Source organism: Equus quagga, chromosome 1, assembly GCF_021613505.1.
Source record: "Equus quagga isolate Etosha38 chromosome 1, UCLA_HA_Equagga_1.0, whole genome shotgun sequence".
Taxonomy (NCBI): domain Eukaryota; kingdom Metazoa; phylum Chordata; class Mammalia; order Perissodactyla; family Equidae; genus Equus; species Equus quagga.
This window is the reverse complement of record NC_060267.1, coordinates 54,693,689-54,704,471: the sequence shown is the minus strand read 5'-3', so window position 1 is coordinate 54,704,471 and position 10,783 is coordinate 54,693,689. Positions and strand designations below refer to the sequence as shown.

The following is a 10,783-nucleotide window of genomic DNA, read 5'->3' as shown; positions in this document are numbered from 1 at the left end:
ATGTCATACATGTTCCATGACTGTGTAATGAACACACGAGTGATGAGGAAACTGAGGCTCATAACAGTGTGCCCAAGGTCACAATTAGTATGTGGCGAAGCTGTTATTTGAACCCAGATTGTTTAACTCCCCAGTGGGGTCATAATACCTGACTTATTTTAACTTTCATTTCAAAATACTGTGGCAGAGTTACTGAAAATGAAAATTTTAACTGAATAAGGCCGGAGGAAGCCTTTCCTCCCTTTTGATTTTTCTTTCAGGAAGATCCTGGATCTCTGATCCTAAAGATCCCCTGGGAACCTCAGAGAAAGTCCCTTGAGTATTGTGTGGAGGTGGGCTCCAGAAACCAGTGGTTTTATTTTACTCTGCTGGGGCTGCCATAACAAAATACACAGACTGGGTGGCTCAAACAGAAATTTATTTCTTGCAGTTCTGGAGGCTGGAAGTCCATGATCAAGGTGTTGGCAGGGTTGATTTCTTCTGAGGCCTTTCTCCTGGGCTTGTAGGTGGCCGCCTTCTCACTGGGTCCTCCCATGGCCCTTCCTCTGTGAGTTATCTGTGTCCTAATCTCCTCCTCTTATAGGGACACCAGTCAGAGTGGCTTAGGGCCCACCCTAAAGACCTCTTCCAACTGAATCCCCTCTTGAAAGACGTTATCTCCAAATCCAGTCACATTCTGAGGTCCTGGGGATGAGGACTGCAACCTATGAACTGGGGGAACATGCCATTCAGCCCATAGCATACACTGTTCCCTAGTCCTGGGGTCAGTTCTCTTTCATGTTTCTCTTTGATGAGAGATAACAGAACTAATGTTACGCTGAACTACAGACTGCTTTTTACTCTATAGAGCAAAAAAGACTCCAAACAACTTTGATAAAGGTCTATTTTGTCCTTCAAAACACAAGATGCAGTTCAGTTGGTATGGAGCAAAGAGTGTTCTTCAGGAAAAGCAAATGGAAATATAGTATGGGGAGGTTAAAAAAGAGAAGAAACCTGAGTCACAGTTGACCACAACCACAGTAGGAATCAGCTATGTAATACTGTCAAAGATGGGGCAGGTACGTGCTTCAGGGACGTCTTGAAAGCAGTATACAAGTATGCGTCGTATAGCAATGTTTTGGTCAATGACAGACCGGACACATGACGGTGGTCCCATAAGATCAGCTGTACCATCTAGGTTTGTATAAGTACAGTCTATGATGTTTACACAAGTACAAAATCGCCTAACAATGCAATTGCCTAAAAATGCATTTCTCAGAACATATCCCGTAAGCGACGCGTGACTGTATTTGCCTTTTCCCTAAAGGCTAGGAAACAATCTTTCCTTGACTCTGCCCTTGTCAACTTCTTATTGGGCCATTAAATCCAGTTGTGCGTGTTTTTTTAAAAAAAATGTGGAGAAATTAGTGAAAGGTTCTAGTCACATGCTTCTCCTCTGATTATAAAAGAAACACAAGTTTCTTATAGAAAATAAGAATAAAAATGAGAAAATAAAGAAATCCCCTTAATCTTCCACCTGTCAGAGATAATCATTCCAAAATATTTTTCAATTTATTTTTCAAAAACAGGATCATACTATATATACTGTTTTTAGAATCTGCTTTTCCACTTATATCATTAACATTTGTCTGGTTTATTAAGAAACATCTTGTTATTAATAGCTGTAAAGGATTCTAGCACAAGATGTGGTTGAATTTGTTTAATACAGTATTATACAGATAATTTGCTTAACTATGACCATGTGGGTTGGAAAAACAAAATTTATTAAAGGAGTCAAAATAATACCAAACAACATATAATAAAAATAATTAATATGATTTTTTAGTGTGATTTTGGAGTACAGACAACACAAATACCCTCCCCAGATTAAAACCGGCTCTGACCACCCCTGCCCTCCTCTCTGTACCAGTCATCATCAAGCTTGGGTGAGGGTCCATTAGCAGGACGAGGCAGAGTGGTCTGGACCACTGGGAAGTCAGATGAGTTGTGGATCCTATGGTGTAATTTGAATGGAGCCATATGTATCTCTTACAGCTCGATCGAGACAGACGAAATACTTCCACCAACAGATACATTCCTGAGGGCCAATCAATGAGAGTCCTCGCCCTTAAGAAATGTAAACACCCCTGGTAAGGGCAGGGCATGTGTGTGAGATCACTGTCAGTCTTTAACCCTTCAGAATCTCTATGTCTAAGAATTTTCCTTTACCCAGAAGGACCTCAACAACTTGGGAACGTGGGATTCCTGAAGGCACAGAGCTCTCCAGAAGCCTGTAAGGGTGTGGACCAGGAGGCTGAAGTCCTGATGGCACACCATTCCAGCCTGGATCATTTATCGTCTGGGTAGTTAAGACCTGGAGGGAATAAGCCAGTGTGATCTCCAAATTTCCTGTCAGCGTCTGTGCTGAATGTGACACCCCAAGGCTGCCTCTAGACTCTGGACTCTGTCCTGCCTTTCTCTCAATCCTCTGAACCTGTCTGGACTCACCTTCCAACTCAACCTATTCCTCTTTTCGTTTGAATTCTTATCTCAGTTAATGGTACCACCAATTGTTGGGTTGTCAAAGTTTACTGATTTTTGTTTCTTCTCACTCTCAAAGCCAACCTAGTCACCAATTCTTCTTCATTTTGCCTCTGGCCTATTGCCTACATCCTTTCCTTTATCCTCCACCTCAGGACCACTGCCTGAGTCTAGGGCATCCTGACTCTCCAATCTAGTCCCAGTGCTATTGCCAGAGGGGTCTTTCTGATGGCGATACTGGTTATTTCACACCTGCATCTAAAGGGCCTTTCCGATGCCCAAACTCTTCAGGACAGGATATGATGATCTTCATACCCTGGCACCCACTTACTGTAATCTGTTCTCCTCATCTCCTCTTCCCTAGCCACATCAGTTTTCAAGACTTTTCCTAAACACCCTTGTGTACAGGCTCCCTTATCTTCATGGGTCTTCCAGTCTCCATTTGGCAAACTCTCATTTATCCTTCAAGAGCTAGATCAAATGTCACCTCTGTAACTTGGATTCCATTGTTCCTTCCCTTGGATTCCCACTGAACTTTGTGTCATTGTGTGTCTTCCCACATAGGCCGTGAACTTCTTGAGGGCAAGGACCTATTCTGGCACTTAGCAAGGTGGTCAAAGTCAACAGACACTCAACAAATGATTGTTACCTTCAATAGCTGGTGCTGACAGTTTGCACTTCATTCGGTGCCTACAGACTGTCCTATAGTGTAGACTTTTCACGTGTATGAGGTGTGACCAAGGCTTGATGCGAGTCACTATTTAACAAGCATACCAGAAACTATATATCCAAATGAGAGCTGCTGCCTTCAAAGTCTTACCTTCTGAGACTGGATACTTCGTCCAGCAATGCTCTCATTGCTCAACACCTTTCCAACACCTCTCTGGGAAATAACTTTGGCATTTACAGCACTTTCTTTTCAATATTCTCTGTGGGAGCAATCTTTTTCATTTATTTAACATCTATTACGTACTTATCTATCCTGGGCACCCAGCTGGTGCTGGGTGACAGATAAGATAAATCAGACATTTACTCTGTCTTCAAGGAAGTTTCTGTTTGGTAAGGGAGATAAGATCTGGACAAGCACTGCGACACAAAGGTAAGCGGGAATGCTCCAGAGGTTGGATTTGGTTTTTGGAAAAAGCCAGAAGTCCTTTGGCTTCAACCTCCCAAGGTGCTTGACAGAGGAGTGTGGTTAACACCCTGCCTTAAGCAAACGTGTTCTGGAGACTTCCAAACCAGCCCATTGCGTTTCCCTCTCCCCCAACAAGAGACTGAACTCACCTGGCATGTCTGTTGAAAACCCAGACTCGCACTGTGTGGCAATGCTCTTCTATACATCGAGTCTTCCCAGCGACGGCAGGCTCTTTGAGCGCAGGTGCTGAGGTCGTTTTTGTTTTCACAGCATCTGTAGACACATAATACATGTTGGATAAATATTCACTGAGTTACTGAGCCCAAAAGGTGTCTCACGTCGCGCCACACGGACTTCACATCGGGCATCCATCCTTTCCTTTCCCCATCTGCTTTACTCGTGCAGTCACAGCTCCGCAGATCCGCAAGGGACAGAGGGAGCGACTGAAAGGACCACTGCGGGAGGGCGCGCGCGGGGCACGGGCGGCGGAGCGGGAACGAGCCCGGAGTTCCCGCTTCCTGGTTCCCGGGACCGAAGCCCGCGGCGGGAGCAGGGGCAGGAGCGGCCTTCCCGCGCGCCGGCGCCGCCCCTCCCCGGTCTTCCTCGGACCTGCGAGGACGGACGGCGGCCGGCAGCGGGGGCCGCAGGGTCGGCCCACGGGACGCCCCCGCCCCGGCTAAGAGGAAGGTTTTCTGCTCCCGGGAGAGAGGAAGGAAGCGGGGTGGGGAGGGCAGAAGAGTCGGGGCGAGGATCAAAGGGAAAGTCCGCGTGCGAGGAGCGGCGAGGCCCCGCCAGCCCCGCGGTCAGAGTTGAGGGGTCGGCGCCCCCGGCCGCCCCGGCCCCGCCCCGCCCCGCCCCGCCCAGCCGCCCGCGGCCCCGTCTCCTCCCCGAGGGGCCGGTGGCCCGGCCGCCACTCCCTCCCGCGCCCTCCCTCAGCTGCGCGCATCTCATACCAGCCGTCATTCCGCGCATTCCAGGCGCCCTCCTTTCAAACTCCAGGCCGGGGGCGGGAGCGCCGCAGCGCCCCGCTCCGCCGCCCGCGCGCGTCCCCGCAGGTGAGTGGCGCCCGCCCGCCCTCGCTGTCCCGCCGGCACCTCTCCGCGCGCTGCGGCCTCCTCCCTCGCTTCCCCTCGCCGCTCCCCTCCCTTCCGCCCTCTCCCGCGCCCGGTGCGGTCCCGGGCTCCCTTCCTCTCCCGTTGACTCACGCCTCCAGGAATAGGGCTCTCCCGTGGCTTCCCGTCAGTCCCATTCTGGGAAAACTCCTCCCTCCGCGCCGTCCGCGCCCCGCGCACCCTGCGGCGGCGAACTGCGTTCTCCGGGGTCGGCCCGGCGCGGGCTCGGCTCCGTCCCGCGGCCCCGCCTGCCTCCCCGCCCAGCTGCTCGGCCCGGAGCCCGGGGCGCTGCTCGCTGACCCCCTGTCGTCCCTGCAGTGCCGTCGCCGGCCTCCGGCCCTGAGCGGAGCCGCGGCTGAAGAGTTGGCGCGCGGGGCGGACTCCGCGGAACCGGCGCAGCGCACCCACCGCGCCTCCCCGCACCCTGGGACCGGTAAGGCGGCGGCGCGGGGGGCGCGGGAGCGCGGCGGGCCTCGCCGGGGGCAGGCATCTGGGGTGCAGCGCGAGGAGCTCTCACCGGGGCCGAGCCGGGGAGAGAGCGGGGCACGTGGAGGCGCTGCGGACCGCAGGGCCGGGGGCGGGATCCGAGGGGCTTGGGGGGAAAGGGAGCCTGGGGAGCTGAAAGGACAGAGCGGAACCGAGAACCCCGGCGATCGCTCGAAGAGACCCAGCGCTCGTGCCTTTTCTGCTGGGCTCTTTTCTGCCTTGGAAGAGACAGCCCTGGAGGTAGGTGTGTGGGCTGTTTTAAGTGCTAAGGCTTTGTGAAAGTGGAGGGGACCCCTACCGTAAGGTTCCTGCTCCCCAGGGGTTGAGAAGCGAGTTGTGTTTCATGATGGGGACGAGGGGATATAGCGAGCAGAACTCCCAAACCCCAAAGTGCACCTTTCCCGGGAACACAGCCTCGGTGCACATGTGTGTAAAGGGTATCCGGTCAGACCAAGTGTTATCTGAAGAGTTCACGTGGCCGTCTGACCGTCCCGTCTCCTTAGCTCTGGGTGTATGTGAGGGTGACATCTGTCCGCAAATGACTCACCTCGGCTCCCAGTAGGCGTGTGTTTGTGTTGAACGTGAGTGTGTTTCCACGGGAGAAGAGAGCTGTCTGAAAGCCTCTGAGTGCCTGTGCCATGGTCTCTAAGTGTGTGTTTCTCTGGGAGGATGTCGCTTCTGGACGTGACTGCTTTTCCTTTCTGCATACCGTGGGCAAGAGACCCTGCCTCTGGTTGTGTGTGTGCAGGGGCAGTGTGACCGCGGGTTGGAGAGTGTGGCCCTAAGGCTCCATTAGCCTTGGACTGGGCAGAGCTGGAAGGAAGCTGCCTACACCTGCCTCTTCCGGCAGCTGTCTTCCTGGGGGAGAGTGGGTTCTGGCCTTGCCTGGAGCGGTGTAGAGAACCAGCTGGTAGAAGCTAAATAAAGTTGAGAGCTTTGCCCTTTGGTAGTGAGACAGGTTGTTGATAGTGAGAGTTGGGAATCTTTGTGGGGGTGGACCCCCTAGAAAGACAAGACCATTTTGAATCTTGAGACTTGTGTAGACAGTGCTTTTAAAGTTGGCCTCGAGGACAAAGAGGAATCATTCTATACCAGCCTGAACTCATTTCTACTGGTCCAGCTCTCCTTCATACTGCCAGCCAATCAAATGGAAGAATCCTTTACAACTGGCTAGAGCACTTGACACTTTCCGGTGGGAAGGGGCATGAGGCGCTCATTGCGTGGATGCTGTAGTGCCAGCCTGGGAGAGAGGGGCTGCCTCTGACTTGCTAGTTGACCTGTGGGGAGACCCTTCTGGGTGTCTCAGTTTCCCCATCTTTTTTTCTGCTTTGCTTTCTGTTTTCTCTCTATTTGGGGTTCTACATTTGGAACATTATATAAGAGTGGACTGGGTCGGGAGGGAGCCACGCTGTCTGTGAGACTGTCAGAAGTGACATGGCATATGGGGGTGGCGGTGGGAGGACACAGGTAGACTGGGCTTCAGAGTTCTTTCTTCCTTCCGACAACATGTTGACATAGGCGTAATGTTTAGGACTTCTTGGAAGGGAGGAACAAGTCACTCTCAGAGGGCTGGAGACTTGCCCCTGCTCCTCCATGCACCCTGAGGATGCAGATGTTCTGGTGGGAGCCCCCTCAGCCCTCACTTGCTTAGGTCTGGTGTGCAGCTGGGGCTTTGAGGGAATTTGGTCTAAAGACAGCATTGATAGAGTAGAAGAGGCCCAGGTTTGGGGTCAGACATATGTGGGTACAAATCCTGACAGTTTCTCGCTGCTTTTAAGGCTCTCAGGTTCAGTTTCCTGACGAGTAATATGGAAGAGGGGTTAATTAATATCCATATAAAAAGTTTCTTGTGAAAATTCGATGTTTGCACAGTGCACAGCCCATCCTGGAGACCCAGTAGCCAGTGTTTCCTAAGCTGCTTTCAGCACGGAGCTTCTTTTTCTCTAGAGACTTCTCTGCACACCCTTTGATAAACCCTGGTCTGTTGGTTCATGTTTATGTAGCAAACATGAATTGAGCATTTACTGTGGGCCAGGCCTTGCACCATGTTCTTGATCCTTAGGAACCAGGGTGGCTAGTGGCCCAGGTGGAGGTGCGGGCAGGGCTTTGTCACCCAGGAGCACATGGTCTCCAACTCATATGTTCTAATTCCGGTTTTTCTTTGACCCCAGAGTGAACTTGCTGAACATTATCAGACATGCTAATGTCAGCATCTAACTCCTTCATTTTAAAGAAGGGGAAACTGAGGCCCTTGGAGGGGCAGTCACTTGCTTAAGATTGCAGAACCAGTGAGTCACAGAGCTGGGATGACAGTCCACTCTGTTTTCACTTTGCACCCTGTCTCCTGCTCTGTGGTTCCCAATGCCCAGACCCCCTACCCACCTTCATCTAACAGGCCTGGTGGCTGGAAAAGTTCAGCTTGGGCAGTGTCTCCCGTCTCGTGGCTCAGATAAGGTTGTTAGGAGGCAGAAATACTCCCTTCCCTCCCAGCGCAAAGCACAGACGGTAGAATCTGAGAATGCCATCTCTGGAAGGGGCCCTCAAGAGGTCTTTAAGTGCACCCTCCTTTCTCCTCGCTGGTCATAGTGTTACTCAGCCAGGGAGAGAAGGGTCTCCCTATCTTTCTAGATTCCTGGGACACAAATGTCCCCTCCTTTGCTTCCATTCTGTAGTCTTGTGCTGGTGATTGTCACCGAGCAGTACCTGGTGCCTAACCTGAAGCTCCTCTCCTCCCTAGTTGCTCTCCTGTAGCTGGGGTCAGGCCTGGGGCAGTGGGAAATTTAGGGCTGTGAGGGTCCCTTTACCTCACCTCTCTTCCTTTGCCCCCCATGACCCTTTGCTGGCAGGGGTTGGGACGGCAGCTCCCTTTAAAGCTCTGAAATTGGAGCTGAACAGCTGCTCTCCAGGCCTCCCCCCTCCACTGCCCCAGGGGTTTAACCAGCTCAGGGGCCCAGGTGGAGGTGGGGGCAGGGCTTTGTCGCCGGGCAGCGCAGTCTCCGGCTCCTATATTCTAATTATACAGCCTTGCCTTGACCTCTTCTGAGATGACAATTCTTCCCTTGCTTTGGTTTTTCCATTTAGATATTAGGGGGATTCTGATCACCTCCTGTGTGATTGGTCCTCCAGGCTTCAGCTGGTAGCGATTGAATGTTTGGGAGCATTTCCGCTAGAACTCCAGTCCCCGAGATCCCTGCCCACGTCCTCCTGCCTTTAATACCTAATACCGGCAGGCTCCTGGAAAGGCCTGAGAATGGGCCCAGCTCCCTGCAGTGTGGGCCGGCTCCCTGGCGGTGCTGAGGGTAGGCGGGCCCTCATGGGTGGGGACTCAGCTTCCTTTGACCCAAACTTCATGGGAACAATAGACTTCAGAGGAGTCACCCGGGGCAGGAAATGGGAGCTGCACTAAGGCAGGGTGACCCTCCTGGGGGATGGGATTGCATATCCGGCCTAAAGGAAAGGCAGGGTGTTGGGGGCAGTGCAAAGGGCACTGGGGAGGGGCTGATGACACATAGGGTGGGCCTCCTCTGAAGGGGGCTGTTGACTCAGAGTGAAACCTGAGCTGCTTAGAGCCCATTATTTGGCCGAGCAGTCTGCTTTGTGTCTTACTAGCAAAGGTGTGGTGTCTGCCAGCCTGGGCTCATGCCCAGCTCACCCCTGCCAGAACCATGTCTTCCCCTTCCCTTCAAGCCCCTGCGATGTCTGCGCGAACCGTCCTGGCCAAGATAAAAGGCCAGTTTTGTTTCTTCCTGGCTGACCTCCGTGTGGGCGTTGAGCCTTGAGTAGTAGTTGACCAGGGAGGCACTATGGTGGTGGGCGGAGCTCTGGGTGGGGAGGCAGCAGGCCAGTGTCAGCTGGACAATGTAAAGTGAGTTTTGTAGCCACAGTCAGAGAGCAAGATGACCAGGACAGGCAGGGGTTGAGTCCTGCTTGAAGCAAGTAGTGGGATGTTCTGGCGGGTAGAGCACTCTTGTCTTGCCTTCATCTTTGTAAGTGTGGAGCAGACTCGGTGAGAGGGCCACGGAGGCCACCGGGAGCAGTGAGAGTCAGACCACACTGAGGTGCTTTTCGTGAGTTAGCTTGCCAGTTCTTACAGATCAGGTTTCGGGGCTCTGAGAGAAGCTTGAAGAGTGACCACAGAATCCCTATAGGGTCTGGGAGGAGAGAGGGAAGGTGGCAGAATCACAGATGCTGCCCTGATGTGTTTCTTCAGTGTGGCAAGGCAGGGATCCTGGCAATGGCAGGCTGGTGAGCTTCTTAGTGATCCCTTGCCAAATTCCAGGTCGGATATCTGAACAAAATCTGCGGGGACTCCAGAAACCAAGTTGAGATAACTAGTAGCCATCATGGTCACTACCAAGTCTTGGGAAAATGATCTAATTTGTGTTGAGGAATGTTCAGTAAGGACTTGGAGTCTAAAGATTTTCTTGGGTTCAAGAGAAATAAATATGATCCGGCTGATAGAGCAGTTAGATGGATTTGTAGCTGGTTGAAAGACTGCCCTGGGTACTGGTGCTGAGCTCACCTCGCCCTGGGGGGAGCCTCTAGTGATGTGCCACGGAGCCCTCCCTGGCTTTGCGCTCTGTCAGTTCTGTGGGTGTTTAGGACAGCAAGCATAGTGGATGACGGAACCAGCGTTCAGAGTCATCTTAACTAACTAGAATGCTGAGATTAAGCAGAAATATGAAATAAACATTTTTCTGTTAAAATTAATACATACTCATTGTAGAAAACCTTTATAAATTAAAGGAGAAAACAAAATGGTATATAGTACCACAACTCAGGGATGAGCACAGTTAATGTTTTGGTGTTTGTCCTTCCAGATTTGTGTTTGTGCAAATCTATATATTTTAACATAATTGCAATTATACTCTATCCTGTTTTTTTCCCTACTGAATACTATATAGTGAGTAATATCTCCTGTCATAAAAAATGATTTAAAACTGTAATTCTAAGGATCTGAATAATATTACGTTTTCTGAATACACCTTAATATATTTAACTGTGCTCTACTGGACTTTTAAAATTTGCTTTCAATTTTTAGTCATTAAAATTTACTTGACACTGAGCAATGTTAAAGATGTATACTTATCTCCAGATGAAATCTAATAGATTTAAATGTACGATCCTGCATTTAAGTTCATAACATCAATTATGTAAGTATAGAATGGGAATTTACTATCAATTCTCATGGAAAAAAACGTGGGTGTTTTGGTTGGCGCTTTTGGTTGACTAAGGATGGGGACGGGGAAGGAGCATTTGCTAAGTGCCTACTAGGAGCCAGGCATGCTCTAGATGTTTCTGCCTCCATTGTCTCCTTTAATCCTCTCGGCTGCCCTGGGAGAGAGGGTTTGCTTGTTTGTTTTTGTTTTGTTTTGTTTTTAACCTCTATTTACAGAAGAGGACAAAAATTACACGGAGATTAATGGGGGGATGGAATTTGATCTGTCTCTTCCCGCTGCCCCATTAAACCCTGAGCCTGGTGGCGTCGAGGAAAGCCTTAGTCCGCTAGGCTCTGTGATGCTGCGGCCAC

The 10,783-nt window shown here is 51.0% G+C and overlaps 1 protein-coding gene and 1 long non-coding RNA gene across 2 annotated transcripts in view; one reads left to right on the top strand and one right to left on the bottom strand.

The window, feature by feature from the left end:
- Positions 1 to 727: 727 nt before the first annotated feature.
- On the bottom strand, positions 728 to 4,551 carry LOC124228518 (uncharacterized). Its single transcript, XR_006885737.1, has 3 exons — positions 4,265 to 4,551; positions 3,805 to 3,928; positions 728 to 2,106 (listed from the first exon to the last, which is right to left on the bottom strand). It is a non-coding gene; the product is annotated as an uncharacterized LOC124228518 (long non-coding RNA).
- A 24-nt stretch (positions 4,552 to 4,575) lies between these two features.
- TEAD4 (TEA domain transcription factor 4) overlaps positions 4,576 to 10,783 on the top strand; it is a gene marked incomplete at its 5' end in the record, with an annotated part of 66,465 nt that continues 60,257 nt past the window's right edge. Inside the window, 2 exons of the mRNA XM_046643070.1 lie at positions 4,576 to 4,710; positions 5,086 to 5,200. Coding sequence (XP_046499026.1) covers positions 4,576 to 4,710; positions 5,086 to 5,200 — 250 coding nt within the window. The remainder of the gene's footprint in view (positions 4,711 to 5,085; positions 5,201 to 10,783) is intronic.